The sequence below is a fragment of the Rhinatrema bivittatum genome, chromosome 2 (assembly GCF_901001135.1).
Source record: "Rhinatrema bivittatum chromosome 2, aRhiBiv1.1, whole genome shotgun sequence".
In the NCBI taxonomy this organism is placed as follows: domain Eukaryota; kingdom Metazoa; phylum Chordata; class Amphibia; order Gymnophiona; family Rhinatrematidae; genus Rhinatrema; species Rhinatrema bivittatum.
This window is the reverse complement of record NC_042616.1, coordinates 715,476,245-715,501,321: the sequence shown is the minus strand read 5'-3', so window position 1 is coordinate 715,501,321 and position 25,077 is coordinate 715,476,245. Positions and strand designations below refer to the sequence as shown.

Sequence of the window (25,077 nt, the reverse complement as noted above, 5' to 3'; positions counted from 1 at the left end):
ATAAGAGGCTTGCTGGGCAGATCAGATGCACCATTTGGTCCTTTTCTGCCGTCATTACTATGTTATTTTACTATGTTAAATAACTATGAAGGACCATATACTGCAAGAGTTAGGTTACCTGAATTGACACGTTTGAAAACGGATTAGAGATGAGTGCCTAAATTTATGTTGTATGTTGTGTAGCGCTATAGAAATGTTAAGCAGTAGTAGGGTGATAGTGTCTGATCTTCTGAAGGTAGCAAAGCAATGCGACAAGGCTAGAGGGATGCTGGGCTGCATAGAGAGAGACATAACCAGCAGATGATTGTGCCATTGTATAAGTCACTGATGAAGCCTCATCTGGAGTACTGTGTTCTGTTCTGGAGACCCTATCTCAGAAAGGAGATAGGGTCTCCAGAGACTGAAAGAAAGTGATCCAAAGAAAGGCAACCAAAACAATGGGCAGGAAATATTTCTTCACAGAAAGAGTGGGGGATGCATGGAATGATCTCCTGGAAAAGGTGAGGAAGACAAGAATGGTAATAGAATTCAAAAGGGCATGGGATAAACACAAATGATCCCTAGTGGCTAGACAATAGAAATGAAGAAACAGGGAAACATTAGGTGTAATATTAGGTGTAACATTTCTGAATGGGTTACCCTGCACAGAGCAGCAGTTACAACCCTAAAGAGAAGGCATGGAGGTAACCTGCAGGGAGTGGCAATTACAACACTTAACAGCTTGCTGGACAGACTGGACGGACCATTTGGATCTTTATCTTCCATCATTCACTATATATTACTAAACATTCTTCAGAAGGATAGTCATGTTAGTGTGGTATAGCAAAAATGACAAGTATCGGGTGACACCCTGTTCATTCTGGGTGATGACCGAACAGGGCAGGATGTGACTATAAATTAAATAGCAGGCTAAAGTTGTGGCCTGGGTCTTGATAGGTCAGCCTGGTTGTCTAATTTTTAAGGAGGTTTGAGGGGGAAGTGTTTCTCCTGACCTTTGATTGACTGATGCATTTATCTTTATATATTCTTTGCATTAATTCTAATGCTTTTAAAATTATCATAAAAATGTGAGATAACCCAGTAATTAATGTGACAAAATGTTGGCGCTGTATTGCTTAGATGTTCTGTAGCTGTATATAACCTAATGTAACCAGAGGCTGGAATTGCTGCAATTTAAAACATGCGTCTGATAGGCAAAAAAATGTTTGTCTTTGTTCCGTATTAGGGATCGTATTTTACCAAGAGTTCCATGGGTCTTCTTTTCTGAATGTGCTCATGTTTATTTTTGGGTAAGTATGTCAGTCAAAAGCAGTAACGCCTGTAAGTGAAAGAGGAGAACCTTGCCTTGAAACGTCTTGGTGGTTTGATAACATTGTGACAGGGCAAGGAGAGCACCTTGCAGTGGGGAAGTCTGCACTCCCAGTGTCTGAGGTAAAGTGGAGAAACGGTGAGCTTCATTGCTTAGCTCTGGGTATCTGGCTTCCTTTCTCAGAGAGAAAAAGTTAGTGTCTGTAGTAATAACAGTACAGTCAATTTGTAAAGTGCTTTCAATAAAGATGTTGATTAAGTATGTTTTATGAAAAAAAAAAAAAACCTAACTTAGGGGATTATTTTCCAAGCTGCGTTATGGGCTTTTCGCATGCGTTAAGACATTTTTCGCATGCGAAAAGCAGCATAACGCATGGTGCGATGCTAATTTAGAAAAGGGGTGGAGTTTGGGGCGGGATTTCTGGCCAAGTGGGCTTAAAAGACTAAAAATGCTATGTGCGAAAACATTGCAAAGTGTGATAAAGCCATATCACACAGTTTAACGCGGCAAATAGCTACACCTTTTTCATTTGCGTTAAGCTGTGCGACATGGCTTTATCACACTTTGCAATGTTTTCGCACATAGCATTGTTAGTCTTTTAAGCTACCTACCACCACAGAGAGAGAGAGAGACTAGCTATAAGGCCCTCATAGTAGTTAGGTATTTATACCTCTATAGGAGGCCCACCTAGTTACTCGAGGTGAGGTTTAGGTATTAGTGTAGGAGTTAGGGGCCACTTTGACTTTCAGAGTGAGACCTAGCTTGATGTTACCCAGGTAGAGAGTCCATCAAGCTAGGTTGAGAGAACATTGTACAAATCTCATCTTTGGGTGAGTTTCCTCACTCAGAAGGACATCAAATCTTCACAAGAGTGCACTGTTCTGTTCGTATGTCTCACTCTGAATGTCAAAGTGACCCCTAACCCCTACAGTAATACCTAAGCCTCACCTTGAGTAACTAGGTGGGTCTCATATAGAGGTATTAATACCTCACTACTATGAGGGGCCTTATAGCTAGGCATTTTCTCTCTCTCTCTCTCTCACACTCTCACTCACATTTGTAGAAGGGGAGGTTGTCCTCCATGTTGCAAAGTCAAGCCCCCATGACTCTATTAAGAAAATGCTAGCAGGGCCCAGTTCATCAGGGTAACAAAGTGAGGTCAATGAGGAAGACTGAGTGATGCTGCAAGCTCCTGTTCAGTTGCTTTGTATCTCAGCAAGGAGAAACTCTCAGAATGCTGTGATCTGGGAATTGGAAAACTGGCACTGATCCCCCAACCTGATCTTTACGATCTAGAGCCAAGCAGTAATCTTAGAGGAAAGACATCAGAACAACTGAAAAAATTAGAGATGGGCCAAAAATCACAATCACTGATTACAGTTATTTCCCTTCAACCCCAGTTTTCTGGACATTCGCCTGCATGAGGGGTTTATTGGCATTATGATCATGATAATTAAAATCTAGGAAACAGGCATGAAAATGATAAAATGACTTTTTTGGCCTGATCTAAAAATAACAAGTAAAACAATTTTAAATGAAACTTAGTTTTAAAAGTAGTGCCAAAAAACTTCCAAAAACTAATAAACCATTAAATCTGATTAAAGCTTGCCAATAATGTAATCAAATAGACGGGTGCCGTACATCTGTAATGCAACAAGGATGGGAGGTGGAAGCGTCTTCTCTGATTTAAAGAGTCCATCTAACTGCTTGTAATAGTAACAGTGCTTCCCACTCACTGTAAAATCCAAACCTGCACATAGGTGGGGATAGGAAACAAATATATTCCCCTGGATTTGTTTTAGAAAGTATGTACCAGCAGAGTTAGAAACCGAGCTCTGAGAAAGTGCTGAGCACTCGGGATGTACTGCTGTCTCTTGTGTAACACACATGATGAATTCTTGTGGTTTTTTGTCATGTGTGTTACTTGTTTTTTATATAGGTTTTTGTGGATTTTCTTTTATTGTGTGTGTTTATCTTGTAAACCACTTTTTATTTACTGGTTATGCGGTATGCAAATTTTTTTAAATAAAGAAATAAATTTGCTTTGTTTAGTGAGCACTAAAATGATTAATGCACATAGTATTCATTAAATCATGTTAATGTGCACTAAAAAATGTAGTTTGCATTAGACTGAAATAACATGCAACAAAGCAAAATGAAAAAAAACCAACCCTCTGAAATGAAACAAAAAATCATTGGGCCTGATTCATCAAGGCGTTTTCCCATAGGCACAGAATAGAAGAAATGCCTTGGTGAATCAGGCCCATTTTTTGGCTGCACACTCCTACCAGCCTGGGATTGGTTGCATGAGTGGTTTCTAAATTCCTATGTTCCCTCACCCATAGGCCATCCGGGCCCTGGTGTGCCCACATTTTGAGCCCCTGTCCCGGAAGTAGTGCTGCTGCCAGAGGCATCGCGCGTGGCTTTCTTCCTGATGAGATAGAAAGAGCAGCGTGTGAATACAAAAAGAATGTTTGTAAGAAAAATGACATTAACTGTGGGAGCTGGGGCGGAGCTTGATTGCCTCCTCCAGCCCAAAAGGCATTCCATTGCCCCTCGCCCCATCCACATTGAAAAACCCTGCAAATCTAGCTCCCCACATCAGCCCCTACCCTTGTGTAACTGCACTGTTTTCTTTTGCCTGTTGTTTAAATTATAGTTGTCCAGTATTAGTGATCCAAAGGACGTGTTTCTTCTGTGAGAGGCTTTTAATCATGCAGTAAAACTGTATTTTGCAGATCTCTTTTGTCATTCCTTGGTGTGTTTTTAATAACAAGAAATCGAGAACGACGAGATTTACACGTGTCCTATATTAACTTTAGCCAAGTTCCTGGTGCGTATCTGCTGTAAATTGACAGTGCTTTGGTGGATGCATTATGTGTTTATTACTTATTTTATGTTAGCTATCATGTTTGGCGCACATCCCTTAATCCGAAGACACTCTAGGCAAGGTAGAGTGTACCATAAGAAAATAATCTTTTGTAGTACTGGTATTAGAATGTTTATGTATTTTTGTTTTAGTTTGTTTTATTGAATATTTATTGTATTTATGGATGGGGTTTTTTTTATTGTAAACTGCCTAGACATTATAGAAATATTGAAAATAAATAAATAATCTGCAATAAAACAAATACCATAGGGCAAAGCAATGCAGATACAAAGGGCAGAAACAAGATACCTCATAAAACCAAAAAATACAATAAATTGTATTCTACTTGACACAAACAGAGCTGAAAGCCCCAAAACTAGAAATCATGAAGGAGCAAATACTAGTGAAAAATAGGTCTATGAAAAGGCTTCAGAAAAAGAATGCTTCCTAAATTTTAAGTAATGAAAAGCTGAATAAGCCTCTAAAGAAAGTCCTTCCAAACATGGGGGCCATGCAAGAAGAAGCAGATCTCCTGGTATAGGGCAGTCGGACCTTCCTAAAGGAGAGGTCTTCTAAAAGCACAGGAGAAGGGGTTCCAGGTGAGAATCTGGGTAAATGCGCATAGAATCGCTGCTGGGCCTTTCTGGCCTTTTTCTGCCGTCATTTACTCTATTACTATATTAGAATAGCTGGGCGTGGGGATGACTGAGGCAGAAACTTAAGAAAATGGCTCTTCATTCAGGTTTATAATTGTTTTTCAAACTGCTAAATTCTTTGCAAAGTAACATAATAAGATAACAAAATGCAGCCTGTTTCTAGGCAACTCAGATGATGTGTGCGCGTTTCTCTCGCGCTCTCTCGCTACATATGTATATGTAAAAAAAAAAAAAAAGATAGATCTATATCTATATATATCTCACTTCTGACATTCTTAGAGAAAAAAAATCTGCTTTTCTGTCCTTGGCAAGATTTTAATTTTTTTTTTCTTTCTATAGGAAAAAAAATTACAGATACAATACAACCAGATTTAAACAGCTTTTCATATGGGTCCATACCGAATGAAGATGGCTTTGTTGGCAACCAATGCAAAGAGAGGAAAGCCGCTTGACCTGCAGCTAACCAGAAGGACACATTATTTATTGCTGTGGTCATGGGCACTATGTTTTCTTTCTGTATGCACAGTATTCGTGTCCTTTTATGCTGGCATGTTTTAACGTTAATCCGTAAAATGTATCTTCTGAAGACCATGAAATAGTAAAAATTCACAAGTGTGAAATGAATTTCATTGTTGGAGATTCTGTTTGTTTGTTTGTTGTTTGGTTGCACGGGTGATAGGGTGGTTTATGGGTATCTTGTCTCATAAAAACACAGAATATGACCGCAGTTGTCAAATTCCAGAACTGCTCCTTTCCCTGAGTTAAGAAAAGTCATGAGTGAAGACATAAGTAGCTTTTTTAAAGGTGAGTACTGCTAGACTGGCCTTTAAAAGGATATTTAAATGGAAGATTCAGGAAGCTGGGAATAACCTGAAGTATTTTCAAAACATTGCCCCTACCATGTGACAGGGGCAGCAATGGCACTGGTAGCCCCTGTCACATGATAGGGGCTAAAGGCCACCGGTGCCATTTCGGTTTACATTTAAGATGGCGGTGGAGATACCTGATATCTATTTTTCTGTTTCCTTTATTATCAGCAGTAAGAAACCCAGTACAAAATATAATTCTCTAATTAGCTCTTCCCTCTCACCGAGCCCTCTAAAACCAGTCTGTTCTTTCTCTCTCTTTGCTCTGCTGCTCACATTTGATCTCTGAGGCGTAGCATAAATCTGATTTCCTGCTCTGTGGGCAATGACTCTTTCTCTCTATCCCTGGCCCCTGTCTGATGTCAGCCTGGTGAGAGCTCATCTAATACTTCACTGTCTTTCTTCCTTCCCCTACCAGTCCATCTAACCCTCCTTTCCTCTGCCCTCTGCCCTGCAAGATGATAAAATACTCAGCAATTATGGTTGAATAACAAGTGAGTAATTTATTTGTTTCTGTAGGCCCATTGTATATTCTTTGACAGTTAATTACATGCATTTAATTGAATACTTTCCTCTGTTTTTGTCTTTGTATCTAGAAGTGTATTTGCCATCTCACATATCAACATTTATTGTAAGGGGGGGAAGAGGGGTTCACTTTGAACTAAAAAATGTTCCATTTATGTTTCTTCCTTTTATTTGTAGTTAAATACCCTGAAAAGCATCAGTTTAAACAGTTATTCACTGAGCATAGTCTTTATTATTTTGCTGTCTTATCTTTAGAATACCCCATTCTAGAAAAAACATTTTTTATTTTCTATCACAGGCAGTGTCACATTTTTGTCTTGTGCATGTTGATGCTTTCGTCTTCTTCGTTCACGCATTTCTTCTGTTCATAACTAGCTGCCACGAGATTTGAGTCTCCTTGAGTCACATAACAATCATTCTGTGGTTTAACACCTCCAATTTGTATTTCACTAGAATCTCTACGTAAGTATTCCCCCCTCCTCTCCAGCTTTTTAACACAACAACTCCGATACACTGCTTTCTTGGCAAGTAATAGCACAAAGTAAACTCCTTACGGCATGTTAGGAAAACAAACACAAAATTAAGTAAAGCAAGTTCTAACTTCACCTTGAAATTATCAACATAGAATATTTGTTTCGTAGGCAAGTCTAAACATTTAAAATGAGTGTTACTTCTGGGTTCACTTTCCAAATATGATCTAAACTATACCGTAGGGGATTCAGGCTGGTACTATGGTATTATAATTACTTCTGTTGTCAGGTCTGGCCTTACATTTTAGGTGCCCTTGGATGCAGAGTTTGGGTGGTGCTCTCCTCAGAGGATGTGGCAGCCCCAGGGTGCGTCCTTGTTCGAGGATGCATGCAGGAGGAAAGGGAGTGGTTCCTTCCTCCCTCCCACCTTGTACCAGTCTCCCTCTGAAGATGTGCCATGATGAAAGGGCCACTTCCTCCTTCATTTAGCTGGCTCTCAATCTGCTTGACATCACTCCCGACCCCTTCTTTTTTTTATTTATACTTTATTAAGTTTCTTAACATTTTCCAATGAAATAAGAATATTGTGAATTACATCAATATAAAATAGGCAATCTTATTATATAAGTAAAAAGAAAAATCAAACGTAATGTCACCAAATACAGTCCACATTATGGGAAGCACAATCATTAAACAATATTTAAGAAAATATCCAACTGATAATTCAGAGGATATATAATATTTTACCAAACTAACTATCCAACTCAGAAGCTGCTATAACCCTATCCACCTTAATCTAGAACCAAAGTTTCCAGATGATCAGGGTCTGAAAAAACAAATTTATTCTTTTGAAATGTGATCAAACACTTGCAGGGATATTTGAGGAAGAAAGTAGCCCCTAAGGTCAATACTCTCTGCCTCATTGAAAGGAACTGTTTCCTTCTAAGTTGCGTACTCCTGGAAACATCTGGGAATATTTGCACTAGTTGACCACAGAAAAGTAAACTTTTATTTTTAAAGTATTTTTGTAACACCAAATTTTTTTTTGCTGTTCTAAACTAAAAGTCACTATTAAAGTGGCTCTAGTTTGAATATTATCTACTGAAGCCTCCAAAAAAGATGTTAAATTGGGGCTATCAGGTACAAGAGCATCCATTCCCCACTCTGATACAGCCACAGCTCTTTTTAAATTTGTAACATAGTAAATTTTTTATATAAGCCCCCTTCTTAAATGAGCATGAGTGGGCCGGTAGCAAATGTCGCCTCCCGCAAGGCCCTGTGTCTTTAAGGGGGTGGATCTGACATGTTACCACTGCTGCTCAGACTGAAGGGTGGTTGGGAAAAATTGCACTGCCTGCACTGTCTTGTGAGAAATGCAAGCTTGTGTGTTGTAAGGTTAGAATAACTTAGATTAACAATGCTTCTGTTGAAACAGCCCCTATGAATTTACTCTTATACTAGAAAGCACAAACTATCTGCATTTATCCACTTATTTAAACATTGCTTTTTAGGAGTTCACCAGTGTTCTGGCCTGCTACACAGGTTCAATCAGTATTTAAGACAACTAATTGGGCATTTCAAACTGTTGCACATAGCTATGTTTATTACATTAGATCAAATATAAACGTGAGCCAAAATGAGTGAACAGAAAAGAAACAAACACACAAATTATATCCATCTATATCAGCTACTATTTTAATAAGTAACAAACATAAGAGACAATTTGTGCTTTCAACTTCAAGCCATCATTTTGGTAAGTAAAATGCAAGATCCATTTCCTTATTCAGTCCATCTAGTATACATGTTCCCAATGTCTGAAAGCAATCTTTATTAGTTCCCCTTTTCTCAATGCTGGAATATATTCAACAAACATGCATTTGAGCATGACCAATGCACTTTTCTTATCCAGGATGATATTTTCCCTACTTTTACAAAACTTAATTCCACAACTATTTTTAACATTTTTTTACTAAAAATCTGTCTTCTATTGCAATAGTACAGGAAAATATCTCTTTCTCTATAAATAAATATAAGGCTGGTGTCTGTCACACTATAGTATCTGTCTATGAATACTGTAAGGAAAATGTTGCTGCTAATACCAGATTTGGGAACAAAGACTTTGGCTGCTCGCGCCGGGGACACGCTGGCCTGATCAACCAGCCTATGCCCAAGGGAGAGATAAGTCAGGCTTTGTGGTAGCAACTGTTGGTGACAACACAGGGATAGCAACTGTTATCGACTGTTGGAAACTGTTGGCAACTGTTGGCAATGACACAAGGGAAAACATAGTGATCAGCAACTTTCCTGACGTGTATAAAAGCAGAGGGGTGGAACAGCAAGACAGGAGTCTATGGGAGTGCCTTCATAGACGTATGAAGTGCTGCAAATTCCCCTTCTTCGCCTAATTGATTGACCAGACTTCTCGCACAGACAGGTTGATGTATGAGGGGTGAGGAGCCCTGAATATCCATGGACAGGTATGTGACTTTGTATATATGTATAGAACTGTAAGCTTTGATCCATGACGTCATGCAAATAAATGATATCATAGAGAGTGTGTGGCAGTGCTTTTATTCTTGCTCCACACAACTACCAAGTGGTACCCTGAACAATGGAAGGTGCACTATGCAAAGATAATATACTGTTTGTGAAGCCCTGTCTCTCAGGATCTCTCATACACACACAAGCTCCCAATCTCTCTCACACATCCACACCCACAAATCCAGGCTCCCACTCTCAAACACACACACACTCACACGCATACACAGAGGCATACATACCAAAACAGACACACAGGCACACACAAGTTGCCACTCACATGCGCACACACACAAGCTCACAAAGACACATGCACATAGGAACTCAGAGGCTCCCATTCATAGACATGCACACAGATTCCCACTCACACAGACACACAGACACATGCACAGGCTTACATACATACATAGATGCACAGACACACTAGGCTTCCGCATACATACACGGGTGCATACTCACAGGCTCCCACTCACACAGACACACACACAGGCACACTCGCACATGGGTGCACACACAGGCTCCCATTCACAAACACGCATATTCACATACAAACAGACTTCCAGACACACATGGTCCTATACATACAGGGCAGCCACTCACATACACACACTCATGCACACATAGACAGGCTCCCCCCACATATACACACACATACAGGATTCCCCCACACACACACATAGAGACCACACACACATATACACACTTACACAAGGCCTCTTCTATGGTGACTGCCAGACCCAGTCTTCATCCAACATGGGATAAGGGTCTATGGCAGCCCGTTCTTTTTTTTTTTTTTTTTTGACAACTGCGGAATGGGATCCCAAAGCTACCTTCTCCTATGCACACCACAGGATGGGATCTGTGGAGGCCTTTCGACAGGTCTTTTCAGCTGCAGTGGAATGGATTTTCATAGTGGCCATCAACAGGAGAGGTCAGATATAATGTCAATGTTCTTTATAGAGAGGTTCTCTAGCTTTCTGTATACTTACTGATTAATTAATCAAACAAAATAACATATATTCTTTTCGCTTTTGTTCAATTTTAAAATGTATATCTGTTGTGGACCAGTGTGGAGATTTTAAGATTTTCTAATTTTCTAAAGGCCCTGGTGATTCTTTCCACAATTTTAAAATAGACAAAAATGAATCTGTTGCAGTGCAAATCTACCAAGTTTAATTGACATGTAATATTTACATAGGGAAAATATCACATGGAAGAAAACCACACTTCGAACAGGCTCTCAGTGGCCAGTCTCGAAATCAAGAAATTACAATCAATCTTATATAATTTTTCCAACTAAAAGGTCATAATGATAAAGCAAAACATTAAAATAATTTTAACTTGACCAATTACAGTTACATTTCTGCATTTTATTCAAATACCATAGGTTTTAGGTCCTGACTAATCAAAATGTCAGCCTGCGCTAGGTTCTATTTGCAACTATCTACAAGCACAACACATTTTATTACTGATAAGAAAAAGTCACACATCATATCTATTTTCTACCAATTATATTTATCTTTTATCTTGTCAATGGAGCCAAAATGTCTACTGATGTACAAATTTGTACAAATTTATGTATCTTTCATTCTCATTATATTCTAAATAGTAGCCGCTATCTTTATTCATATCAAACATAGCATAAATCCAGAAAAAACATTATTAGGTAAATTGAACTATATTGCACTCCACTGAACAGAGAGATACAATAAAGCTTTTTGAGTTCCTCACCAGGCTATCCAAGCAACACTGGGAACTTTTCACTAGTGTTATCAAATATAGAATCATGATTTGAATGAGCTGCAACATAAACACTTAAATATGAATACTCTAGAGAAGAGGAGGATGAGGGGGGAATATGCTAGATAGTCAAATATATCATGTAGGATCTGCCCTAGAGTAGGGAAAACTGGCAGATTAGATGATCCCTGAGGTCCTTATCTGCCAGTATGAGGGCAATTTTTTAAGGCATTTCCACAGGTAAGGCAGTGTTTTATATGCAGAAATGGAATTTTTGTAAACTTCCTAACCTCTCTGTACATACAGTAAAAATGTGCATGTAGTGCCAGAACCTGTGCACTTTTACATGCAAAGAGAGGAAGCATTCCTAGGGGTGGAGTCAGGGAGAGGGTAAGCACTTGCATGCATCTGTCTATAATATCACTGAGAGAGTACAGGCCGTGTGCATGCTTTCTCCAGCCACTTGTCAAAGGGAAAGTCATTTGAAAATTGATGTAATCTGTTGATAAAAAGTACCCTCAGACTTTAGACTTCTGAGCATATTTTGAAAGTTAACCCTCTGTATTCTCAGGACAGTTGTCAGAATGCTAACAGTAAAATATAGAAGTACTTATGTAGGTGTGTAATTTTTCATGAATTTTCAAAGAGAATCCACTTCAGAGGTTTCTCTTTGAAAATTTGATGAAACCTGTTCAAATACAAAATTATCCGCATCTACTGAATCTGCAGGATTACATGCTTAAAAACATGCACATATATATGCATAATTAATAAACACCCATATTTTCTCAGACTCTTTTTCCTCCACCCAACCTCACCACTCCTCCAGAAACAAGGTGGCTATATTTAGCTACTCAGCTGCAGTAAATTTTCAAATTATCTGATCTAAGTGCCTAACTCCATAGTTACTGTAACAAACCACTGCAAATCTTAGCCACCTAAACAGTGATATATAATTGATATTTAATCAACAAAATGAACAATCTGTTCGATCACTGTGCTACCCGAAGGGTGTATTCATTTATCAATAATCAACGGCTTTTCACAAATTATATAGATTTTTGCAACTATATAAATTTTTAACAACCTACACACCAGTGGTACCAATTTTAACGTTAAATGTTCAAAAAAATTTTTTGTATTTTTAAAATGTTTGTTTATATATTTATAACATCCAATAAAGTTGTTCCTGTTATATATATGCGGCATCCAATAAAGACATTCTTGAAAGATTCTTGAAAGATTCCAAAATTCCAAAACTTTCAATAAATTCAATGGTGTATCCCCTGAAAATCCATCTGGTTGTGGGATCCCAAGGACAGGTGTGCATAGCCCTGGCCTGGGCAGTTGAGAGGTTCCAGAGTTATTTATATATATTCTACTTTTTGAAATGGATTATATTCAGGTACTGAAGGGAGTTTCCCATCCCCAGAGGGCTCCTAATCTAAGTTTCTAGCTGAGGCAACAGAGAGTAAAGTGACTGGCCCAAGACAACAGAGAGTAAAGTGACTGGCCCAAGGCAACAGAGAGTAAAGTGACTGGCCCAAGGTCACAAGGAGCAGCAGTGGGATTTGAAGCCTTGTGTCCCTATCCACTAAACTACTCCTCCACTTCTTTGTGACCAGAATTACAGAAATTTGCTCAGCCGAAACACTTTTTTTGTCCTCTTCTGAGCTGATTCAGGTATTTTGGATTTCTGTCTCCTTTGTATCCATAGTAACATAGTAAATGACAACAGAGAGTGATGAACCAGCCCATCCAATCTGCTCAGTTAGTCTGTCCACAAGGCTTAAGCATACATCCCACCTGTCAGCCACAGTGTGGCCACTTGCACAATCTCTCTCCCTGTCCAGGCCAATCCTTTTGCTTTTCTTCTTTTGCCGTCCACCATCTTGGGTAGATGAGCATACAATATTCCCTTTGTTCACTCCAGCACCTCACTTTTCCCACGTCCAACTACAAAGACCCATAATAATCTAAACAGCCAGCACTACTATTTATTTATTTTCTATTTTATTTATTTAAAGCAATTTAGTGTCCACACATAGCCATATTAGTTTGTGATGGATTACATTGAACATATATGGTTAAAAATCATAAAAGATAGAAAGAAAACAAATACTGATAAAATAGACATAATACATTCTGCTACAAAGGGCTTAACCCTCATCGAATGCCTGTTTGGATAGATAGGGGTAGATTTTTAAAAGGTGCACGCTGCCTCCCCCCTAACCTGACCTTCCCACCCCTTGCCCTAACCTTTCCTCCCCCTAGCCCTACTCTAACCTCCCCAAACTTTTATTTTACCTTTTGCGCCTGCATGCAGGCTGCCGGCACGCAATCCTTCGACACAGCGGCAATGGGCCTTGCTTGTGCCCGTATAATTTATTTTGTTTTTATTGGGTGAGGTAAAAGGGATCTCAAGTATCAATGTATGGAAAAAGATTTCGGGAGAGAGGAGAGGAGAAGGAAAACAACTATGCATAGGATGAGGAAAAGGTAAGAAGACTGAGTAGGAGGAGGATGGGAGATGGGGGAAGAATCAGGAAAACTGGGAAGGGGGAAGAGGAGGGAGAGGGAAGATGGAGAGTAGGGGAGGGATCAGAGAGAGGGTAATCTGGGATCAATGATTTGGTTGTGGTGGTTTCAGAAGCTAGGGAAGAGGAAAAGGTAAGAAGGGAGTTTCCATGATCTGGGGGATAGAATCTGAGCTCAAGAAAGGAAGAATCTGAATTGTGGGAGGAAGGAGGAGAGTATTGTCCCTGCTGTGCTCTTGATCTGCTTGCCCTTGTATCCCCTCCCATTTTCTAACCTTTCACCCAATTTGACATTCAAATACCCACCCCCACCACCAATTCCTTCTCTCTCAAACATACAAATTCTGCCTTTTCCACCATTCTCCTCTTTTTCATGCAGCTAGTCTCCTCTCATCTCCATCCCCCTCCTAACTTCTCCCAAATGACTCCCCTTTGTTCTCTGCTCCAGGCTTGCTTTCTTATCTCTTACCTCTGAATGACAGGAGAGGAGGTATGGATTAGATAGCAGAGTTGGTCTTCTTTGCTCTACTTTGTCAATTTTAACCTCTCCCCTCCTCTTTCTTGTAAACCTCCAAGGAGGGGCTAAACCAGGAAGCAGAGATCTATTCCCTCCTGAGTGAGAGTCAACTCAGCTGAAAGGCAACAGATCTTCAGCAGGCCTACTGCCCACATAGATTTTTGCCTCCCTAGACACAGGCTGAGTGTGCCTGTTGTCAAATCCAGGCCTGTACACTACACTATTTCTCTTGGAAATTTTGAATGTCATTAAAGCCTTGAAGGCTGGGAAGGCCCCTGGGATGGATGGCTTCAGTTTTAAGTATTATAAGGTTTTTTCCAAAAATCTTACCCTGGTTCTAACTAGGTGTAAGGTTATCCACAAGTCCCTTAGCAGGTAAATATACTGTATGAAAGTCATATAGACAATATATAACCCTCACATATAGCAGTTTCCAGTACTATAGCCAATATAGTGCAATAGTGTACTAGGCACTACTGGCCATCTAAGCCTTTATTACCTTATTTCTATTCATAGGTCATAACCAACAAAATGAGAGATTTTTATACATATTTTCTTGCAAATAGTGCAAATGAAAGTATGACTTATCTTAACGATTTGAGTCAGTCCATCTTCTACTAAGGTAAACCCTGACACAGTCTGTGGTTTCGTGGTCTGCATCAAGGGGTCTATAGATGGATTAGTACTATAGCACTCCACATAAGCAAAGATCCATAGCTGGCTTGTAAGGTGTGCGACCCATGTGATCACACAGGACACCATAACTGTGGACCTGCGGTGATGATGCAGTATGTGATGGTGTCTCCTCCAACAGGTGCTATGCCTTCTCTGTTCTCTTGTTTTGGCTCTGACAGCCTAAGCTCATCATTAGCCTGCAATCAGATGCCTATTGAAAGTACTGCTCCTGAGGAAGTTTGCCCTGCCTCTGGAGCTTCATGCTACACATTCTTTCCCCCTCTCCTCCCCTCCCTGTTTCAGAGGTCACCAATTTGGATTATTATAGTGTTTGTAGTAACTTGTTTTTGTTTGTCCTGCCCCTGCCCCCCCTCCCCCATCCCTCATTACCAAAAATAAAATGTCACCGGTGGTTGTGTGTTGTTTGCAGCAGCTCCAATGCCTATGGAGATGCAGGACCAACATCAGGTCCTGCAGTCCTGGACCGTGACAGGGCTTACCTTAGTGGAAGAATGACTGTCTCAAAATGTTAAGATAAGTCATATCTTTATTTGCAAGAAAGTATGTATACAGATCTCTCATTTTGCTAATTATGATCCTTGATTAGAAATAAGGCAATGAAGGCTCAGGTGGCTGGTAGTGCCTAGGATGATTGGTCATTGCACTATTGCTTATTACTATATTGGTTACAGCATTGGAAACCACTATATGTAAGGGTTATATATATATTACTTTGAAACACTATTTCCCCCACAATTGTGACACAAGATATTGTTCCTGGTGTACTATATGTCCACCAAGAGCCCCTGAGATTAGAGAAGAAGTGTAACTTAATACAGACATATCCCAATGGGTGATGCCTAGAAAATTGGAGGTGTAATAAAAACAGTGGTTTAGAAGGTTCTGGACTTGCTTTTGCAGTGGATTCAGGCTCAAGGTTGGAGTCTGTGGGTCGCATTAGGGAGAGTACATGAGGGGCTTCAGGTAGAAATCTGAGTGTGATTCCAACTGAAGGAGAATATTTCTCATACTCATGACTCTTCTGGTTTTTATCTTCACCAGTGTGTTTCGAAGAAGTTGGAGAGACATAAAGGAACAGAGTGGGTTCCAGTATGTCTGCAGCTGTCGAGATGTTTCTATCAAAGTTTCTCACGTGATGTTTCAAATCAGGAAGCGAAAAGGAGAGCCTAGAAATTAGAGGATTAACCATCTGGACCAGAGTGTTCTACTGTACTCATTCAAAGGAATTCAGGAGAGGAGCAGTGACAGAAAGATAACACAGGTACTGAGGGGAGACCAAGTTGTGACAAGGATAATTTCCTGCAATAGTCTGAAGGAGTACCTAGCATCAAAGAAGGTCCCCTATATGTCTTTGTTTAATTGACTATTTAAATTTGTTTTAAGGATATCACCAGAAGAAATTGTACTCTTTGTCAGTTGATCCCTTTACAAATTATGCATCAGTAAACTTTCATGTTGGAACATCACTTTAAACGATCTCTTTTGATCTGGAAGGCAGTTTATAAAAGTATAAATAAATAAACAACACTATCTAATGTGGAGTTTCTTTATTTCAAAACCTCAAGAGTATGGCTCTGGCCCTAATAGATCTTAAGCAAGATTCCACCACCACCACCACAACACACCCCATGCTGGAAAAACCCCAGGGAAACCCATGGATTGCACTATGGCCCATAAGCTGCCTATTATGCCCCCTTGTCCTATCAGTAATCAGAAGGGAGATTACACGGGCTATTTTAAAATTCTTTATCTGAAGAATAACTTCCAGATTCTGTGTATGATGCCACCATAACACTGATGTATAGGGAGGGGAAGCCATATGATCAGTGTGCCTTATAGAGGTCAATTTCACTGCTTAAAACGTTGGCTAAAGTGTTAGCTGGGCATTTTGGAAAAATTCCTGCCTAAGTTAATTCACAGAGATCAAACTGGATTTATTCCCGTATGCATTCTTCTAATCACTTGCTCTCTGGGTGTTATTGTTTCAGCCTTTTATGGACAAAGTTCTTAGAACTTATGGTATTAGAGAAATCTTCTGTAAGTGGGTCTTGGCAATGGTTTCTATCTATGGGTTGCATTTTACAACTTGGGAAGAGGACTAGACAAGTGTGCCCTTTGTCTCCATTTCTACTTGCTATGGTGAGCAGGTCTTCCATGGACATTAAGAGGATAAATGTTGGTGGGGGCAGTTCAGCAGACGTAGGCTTTATATGTCAACAACATCATGCTCTATTTATCGGGTCTTTAGTCCTAGATTCTTGCTTTGCTGAGTAGAGTATGGGTGCATGTCTGGCTATAAAGTAAGCCTAAGCAAGGCTATGATTTTCCCCATCATTATTTTGATAAAATTAATGTACTAAAAGGTGAATTTTCAAAGGAGTTATGCATGAAAGTGTAACATTCTATTGTAGCAGTTTTCAAAAGCCACTTGCCTGTGTTAAGTGCACTTAACACAGGTAAATCCTGTTGACAATTCAATGAAATATACTGTAGCAATTTTCAAAAGCCCACTTACACAGGTAAAGTGCATTTACATATGTAAAACCCAGTATTAAGAGTCTAAATGCTTTTGAAAATCAGACCCTGGGGTTTTAGGTCATCTTATTTCAGGGGATTTTTTTAATGTTTGTTTTATCTTGATGTATGTTTTGATTAGTGCAATCCTCTTGTAATTTTATTGAATGGAGGCAGAATATAAATATTTTAAATAAACATTGAGTTTTATTGTGTTTGCTGAATGGTTTTATTGTTGCAGTTTTAAATCAAATTGAATCTTGTGACATATGTGATCCTGAAATTGAATGTATGTATAAATAAATAAATAGCAATATCCAAAAACAATATTGGCATGAGGGTGCCACAAAACGATGAACAAGCAAACAGCACCCACTAAAAAAATATCTGCAACTCTTAGGTGCTCACAAAGCTATCATAATTATAAGGAACCTCATAAGGTATGGTATAAAACAGATGCCTATACCTAAATAGTCTTTATCATTAGTCCCAACAAAGATTTTTGTAAATACATTTTTATCATGCCTGTGGGAAAACTGCATGCAGTTTTAACTTGCAACTGTTATTTAAGGTACCACACAAAACAGCTAGGCTGCTGTAGCATTGTATCTGTATATAGCTGCAAGAAAGGTTCTCTGTGTGTTCTCCATACATAACACCTAAGCTCTGATACTTTTTAGTGAACCAACACACAAATGATGATGTTGCACACCAGCTCACACAAGTCCCTTCTTCATACGTCTATTCTAGAAGACACAGAAATAAAGGTTTAACAAATAAAAACAAAAATGATATATAAGGTGATGCATTTTTATTGGACTAACAAGACATTTCTTGATTAGCTCTCTTCTTCAGGCCAGTATTACCTCTCAAAAGCCAGTCAGCAAATATATTGTTAGCCCACTAAAAACGTATTTATTTATTTATTTTTAATTTTTATATACCAACATTCTTACATCAAACGCAAATCATACCGGTTTACATAAAACAGAAAAAGCAGGAAATATATTTCCATAGTCAAATACAATGAACATTTATAAAAAATTGTTAACAAGCCATAAGGTAATCACCTTAGATACTTATCTAAGGTGATAAGTATCCCGTATCACCCGTATCACCTTAGATACTGTTTTTTTTGTTTTATTTTTATTTGTTAATCTTTATTTCTATGTATTCAATTGGACTAACACAGCAGCCATGTTACTTGGTGTAGATAACTCATGTACTATAACATCTTTTTTTGTTGGTGGCTTTTGCCTTGGTTCTTTCACAGCTGAATTATTGTAATGCAGTATTTTTGGGTTTTCAGGGAAAAGTAATTTGAAAACTGAAACTTATTGAAAATACTACTGCTTGAATTGTTTTGGGAAAATCTCGGAGAACTTTGGCCAAACCATTGTTGTTGGAACTGCATTGGTTACCTATTGTGGACAGATGTAGGTTCAAGAACTTGGTGTTGGCATTTAAAATTTTAAATGGTCTTGGTTCTCCTTCTTTTAGGGGTACCTTGGAATGGCATATATGTAAAAGAAATTTATGATCTACTGGAAGACAATACTTGTATCTCCCTCCAGTGAAAAATTTTAAATATTCTCATTTGGATGTCAGATCATTTAATAATGCTATCCCAAGTTTATGGAATAGTCTACCATTGGATATGAGAGATGAGGTAAACCTAACAAGATTTCAGAAGAAATTAAAAACATGGTTTATGTCTGTTAATGATTAAAATTTCATCTGATGTTAGACAGGATTGATCTGCTCAGGCAAAGAGGTGGGAGACAGGAACTTGGTTCAATGAGTTGCATATAAATGTTTGTATGTTTTTATTTTATTTTGGAGTTTTAATAGATATTTATGATGTTTATTGTAATTTATGTTTATTTTATTTTTGTTCATGGCTTTGGGTGATAATTTCTTACCTGTAAAGCAATTAATAAATGCTGATTGATAAAATAAATAAAAGCTATCATCATCATCATCCTACCAAGACTCCTATTCTTTCCAGGATGAGTGCAGCTATTAGAATTCTGCAGTGCCGGGTTGAAGAGAAAAGAGGCAGATTCAAAGTCTCTGATTATGCTGGTCAGACCAGTTTCTTAGTTAATGTTGCGGGATCATATTACATCCTACTGGCTTTGTAAATACCACAGTGACATAAATGCCCACGTCACATCAGGGACAGGCATTTTGGTGTGTGCATTTCTCTCTTTCTTCCTGTATAAATCCAGCACATTTTTCTGTGACTTGCCTGCAAGAATAGGTGGAGGTAACTAATGCGGTCAGTGGCAGTGTTTGAGAATTTACATTTGTGACAAAGCATTCTGAGCATTAATCAAAGAGAGAGTTAACATATGTTTACCGGGCCAACTACTCATAATTAGCTTTCACACGTGGGATTTTTCTAAATCAATAAAACATGGAAAGCAGAACAAACTTTAAATTTATAGCAAGAGCAGTGAGAACTGATTGGCTTTTGCCACTGAGAGAAGAGTTATGATTTTCTTTAACCACTACTTTTCTTTAGCTAGTAATACTCACCAGATTATTCAAAATAATTGATTGTTCTTTAAATTAATTAAAGGATACTATTAAAAGGCATTTAGCCAGATAACTCACAAGTAATCTGGCTAAATGCCGAGTTTTCAATATCATTGATACTTATGTGGCTAGAAATTTAGCTAAGTAATAGACATCCTGCGGCAGGGACGAGTTAGCCAGGAAACCTGTCCAGCTAACTCTGATATTAGGAGTTAACCAAATATTTTTTCAGCTGATTCTTCCATGCCCTAGAGCAGGTCTAACGTTATCTGAGAATGTGTCCCTGGATAACTTTATCCTTAATTGACAATATTCAAAAGGATATAGCCAAAAAGTGGCAACGGCCTGGCAGCCCAATTCCCAGTGCCCCCAATGAATGTAAAAAAGCCTCTGCCAGGCCAACCCCCCCCCCCTCCAAACCCCTCCAAGTATTATTTAAAAATAAAAGGTTGATGGATTGGCGCTGGTCTCCCTCTCCCCAGCCCTTCCACGTTTAGGCAAACTCTTAATGCCCTCTTCCTCCCTAACTGGGGAGGGGAATAGAGGAGGAGGGGAGGCGTAAGCTGGCATGGGGAAATGTATTATGACATCTGTATTGCCCCACTCTAAAACTTCAATCCTCACAAAGAGTCCTCTTCGATGTACCCTCGCCATCCCATGCCGGGCTGTGTAGCACTAGGGACTGCGCTTTCTCTGTTGCTACCCCCGTTTTGTAGAACACCTTTCCAGAGGAATTGCATCTAGCAGACAGTCTAGAAAAAACCTTCACGTCACTATTAAAAGCATGGTTGCCTAAGCAGGCCTTTTATTAATGTATGGCATCATTGCAAGAATTCTTTATTTATTCATTTGATTACCTATGTACCGTTTCATAGTCTTATTTTTTCACTTGCTATTCTAATGTATCAATAGGCTGAAATGTAAATATTGTGCTGTTCAATTTCTCCCCTTCCATCCCAAGTTTATTTTCCTTGTTTTTTGTAACTTTCCCTCTCCCTTTTTCTGATTCACTGTATTTAAAGTTCAAGGTTCTTATTGAAAATATTGTTTTTTACGTTACGTTATGCTTTACACTCCTTGTTATTTGTAAACCGGGTTGATGTGATGCCTATCATGAAACTCGGTATAACAAAAACAATAAATAATAATAATAATAATAATAATAATAATTCTTTATCTGGCCATTGTTTGTTTATGTCCATGTATATACTTTTAATAGATGTACCCTATGAATAATCAGCATGTTATGTAGGTTTTTATATTGTACATTGCCTAGTTTTTTTTAAGGCAATTAATAAATTTGAATAAAAGATAAAAAGATGAATAATATTGAGTTGGGGGGGGCGGGGCTGAGAATCGGGCCACCAGGCCCACAATATTTTTTAAGGGCCATCGTCACTTAACCAGCTATATTCTTTTGACCGTAGCAGGTTAAGGCAAAAGTTATTCAGCTACCTATACCTTTAAACCGCATACTTCAATGCATTTAATTTGAACGGTATATAAAACATTTTTAAACAAATTAGTAGCCAAATAACTTTAAACCTAACCAGCAATATTTAAAGACTAGTAGTTAAGCCTGTCCAAGGATGAGGAAATCCAGTAAAGTGTAGGAGGTATGTAAGCGAGATGAGTTAATAGTTGTGGTTTCGGAAGTGTCTGCAGGAAAAGATTCTCTTAGGATAGGGGATGTGGACCCCCTTCTGCCTGCTGCCCCATGCTTTTTGTGTTTTTTTAAAAATATTGTAAAATAGCAGTAAGCCCGTCCACGGAGAGGGCATCCCATGAAATCTAGCATACTGCACACCGTCCCCTCTGCCGCCCCAACCCCATCCCAGATTACCACACGCACTGCAGCTGAGGGTCATAGCCAGAGTCCCCAGATTCCTGCAGCAGAATTGTCAAGATTCTGGGGCAAGAGTTAGCAATTGGTGAGCACCGATCTGATCAGTCTGGTACTGGGCGAACGGTATATAAAACTTGGAAATAAATAAATAAAATTTCTGTTGCAGATTTAAAAAAAATTCTGTGGAAATACGTGGCAAATTTGCACAATGTTGCATATATTTGCAATTTAAATAATGTAATTTTGTTTTAACTTTTATAAAAAATAGTCATTTTATGACATTTCTGTGTCCAATTAATTTATTTGCTTCTTTATTAAAGGAAGAAGGATCTTAATGATTGGTACTTGGAAGGATGGCGGGGCAGGGTCTGGAAATGGGAGGGAAGATATCCCAGCAGTGGGGAATGAAGAATAGATCTCAGGCAGGAGGGGTGGAGAGATGAGGCTTGGAGGCACAGAGGGAGGAGGGGATGGGGAAATAGGAAGGATAAAGAAAGGGAGCGAGAGGAGGGGAAGGAGGCAGGATCAGGAATGGGAAAGAAGGGGACGTACAGCATCCTGTAGTTGAAAGCAACAATCATGCTCATCCAGCAAAGGAGATGTGCTGCCGTGATCCTATTCCTCATACATGGATAGAGGCCGATGCAAAACACTTGCGCTGAAAGTGGACGCTGTGTATTCAGTGCTCGCTTTCATAACGTGCCCCCAGGCACCTCTCCTGGGTGCACGATGCAATATTTAAATTAGGGCTCGTGCTGTTGAGGAGGCTCTAGGTCCACTGTTGGTGGCTGTCTGCCACTTAAGAAAAAAGGATGCTGAATTTATCAGCGTCCCGTTTTCCTAACCAGCGCATATATGCAGGTGTTAGGAAAATGGACTCTGATAAATTCAGCGTCCATTCTCCCAACCTGACTACCGGCACCAGAAGGAGTGTATAAAATGAATATTAAAGTGTCGGGCACTTAATAGTAATTTATTCACTCCCTCACTTATTGCAGATTGGTCCTTTTACTGTCACATGTCAGTGAAAGGACCAATTTCTTTTCTGAAGGCTGTCCTGAAAGGGGACAAATGTCAGTGAAAAGGACCAATGGGCAATAAGTGAAGGAGTGAATAAATTAATATTAAGTGCCCGTCACTTATACACTCCTTTGGGTGCCGGTAGTCAGATTCGGAGAATGGACGCTGAATTAACCAGTGTCCATTTTCCAAACCCCTGCCAGCGCTTTTTTTAAACTTTTTTTTTTTTTTTTTTTTTTTTAAAGAGTTGTTCCTTCCACATAGGGGGATTAGTTAGCACCTCTACAACCCATGTCCAACTGCGGGTTATACAGTGCGCTGGGCTCAGCGCGCTGAATTGCTTTGGCCCCATAGACGGGAAGGGAGGGATGCAGACCATGCACCATGAATGGCTTTAAGAGGCTTTGCAGTCAAATTGGGAAGGGTTTTTGCTCTGTCATCCCTACCCGGCTCCCTGTTCTCCTGCAGCGATTCCATAGGGAACTACACGTTCCACCGGAAGGGGCAGATTTTGTGGTCCTTCCTGTGCCCATGGAATCAATGGTTCATTCTCAGCGCTTTAACAGCCTGACTTCCAAGGCACATACATGCACCCTTGCAAGCACCAGCAATGCAGATGCAGGGCAACTTTCCTCCTTATTATAATTAGCTGGTCAGTTAGCTTTGACATTATTTGGCCAAAGTTGGTCAGATAACTTTGTGAGGATATTCAGTGGGATGTTTATCCTGTAGAATATCCAGGATAACTTTAGCCAGTTAAGGGGGTCATTTATCAAAGTGCTATATGGCATTTTCGCATGCGTTAAGCACCATAATGCATGGTGCGATACAAATGAGAAAAATAGGTGGAGTTTGAGCTCACAGTTTTGCCAAGCCATATCATACAGCTTTTAACTCCTGGAGAGCCAGCCTAGCTGTCAGGGCCCTTCTACACAAGAGAGAGAGAGAGAGAAGCCATAATGCCCTCATTACCCAGGTGGAGAGTCCATCAAGCTAGGTTGAGAGGACATTGTACAAATCTCATATTTGTGTGTCTCCTCACTCCGAAGGACATAAAATCTTCACAAGAAAGCACTGTTCTGTTCGTACGTCTCACTTTGAATGTCAAAGTGGCCCCTAACCCCCTACACTTAATACCTAAACCTCACCTCGAGTTACTAGGTGGGCCTCCCATAGAGATATAAATACCTACCTAGGATGTAGATATTATGGCTAGTCTCTCTCTCTCTCTCAGCCTGCCTATTACCATAAAACAAACCCCTTTTCCTATCGCATGTGATATTTAGTGCATTTTGATAAATCCAGGCCTAAGTTTGCCATTTTAAGGTTCTTTTGAAAATTGACCTCCTTAAAATTAGTTGTTGCTGTCTGGCTTTTACTGGTGGTGTTGCCTCTAGTTTTACTTTATTATTTTTCTATTCTGCTTTGTATTTTCTTACAGTTCTTCAGAATAAAAAATGCCCATCTTATAAAGTGCCCCCCCCCCCCCCCCCCGTTCCCTGAGTCCATTGCTCACTTGTTTATGTCAGATTTATACATAACTTTGCTGTACTGGTGTGATGTGTACATGGGGGGGTGGAAGGGAGGGTTTCTATAATGATCAGCATAACCCCAACTCACTCAGATTAATAACTTGGGAAGGAGCTTTAGAAAAATGTTAGCACTCATACTGTGTGGCCAGTGAAATAAAAATCAGAATGAAAGAGAGAGGGAACTGTGACCTTCAACCATCATTACTAGTTAGTCTTCAAAATATCAGTGTATTTGTTTTTTGGTTCTGTCCTTGTTTCCCTTCACTCTTCTTCCAAGATCCCCATTTTTATTTTTCCAAATAGATTTTATTGACTATGTTTCTACACTTCTTCAGAATAACGTGTGTCCACTTTTAGTTATGGCCACACCCCTAGATTACTTTCCCTGTACTCTCTCTTCAACTGTTCCTGCTATTTTTCTGTTTGACCTGCTCCTCCTCCCGAGTCACTCCTGCCATTAGGAGTCTAAATAAATCGGGGGGGGCTGCTGTGCCTATCATCAGAGCCCCAGCCCCTCATGCAGGTTAACAGTAAATCTAGGAGTAAAGACATCCTTATAACATGAACAGCTGAAGAGCAGATCCAGGGAAGATTCTCAAAACCAGGAGCATAGCCCTGATAAGTACATGCCGGTGACTGCGCAGTGCTCCTGCTCCATTTCAACCTATAGATTGAGATAAGATGGGAGGGAGGGTGTGGAAGGGGTCCAGAGGGCTACCACTAAGTACTGGGCACCTTTTCCCCCCCCCATAATTCTATTGGCAGAAGGTGGAGAATCCTGTTTCAAAATGAAATGGAAAATGACTGAAATTATGTTAGGTTTCTTTCCTTTTGAAAACAAAAGGAAATGAAGCAGGAAATTTCATTTCTAATGAACACGCACCTCTATTGTTAAGCTCAA

The 25,077-nt window shown here is 39.5% G+C and overlaps 1 protein-coding gene across 1 annotated transcript in view; it reads left to right on the top strand.

Moving 5' to 3' along the window:
• NIPAL2 (NIPA like domain containing 2) overlaps positions 1-5,458 on the top strand; it is a 143,875-nt gene extending 138,417 nt beyond the window's left edge. The window contains exons 9-11 of the mRNA XM_029591776.1: positions 1,226-1,289; positions 4,048-4,142; positions 5,174-5,458. Of these exons, the coding sequence (XP_029447636.1) occupies positions 1,226-1,289; positions 4,048-4,142; positions 5,174-5,286 (272 nt within the window). The 3' untranslated portion in view covers positions 5,287-5,458. The remainder of the gene's footprint in view (positions 1-1,225; positions 1,290-4,047; positions 4,143-5,173) is intronic.
• Positions 5,459-25,077: the final 19,619 nt, after the last annotated feature.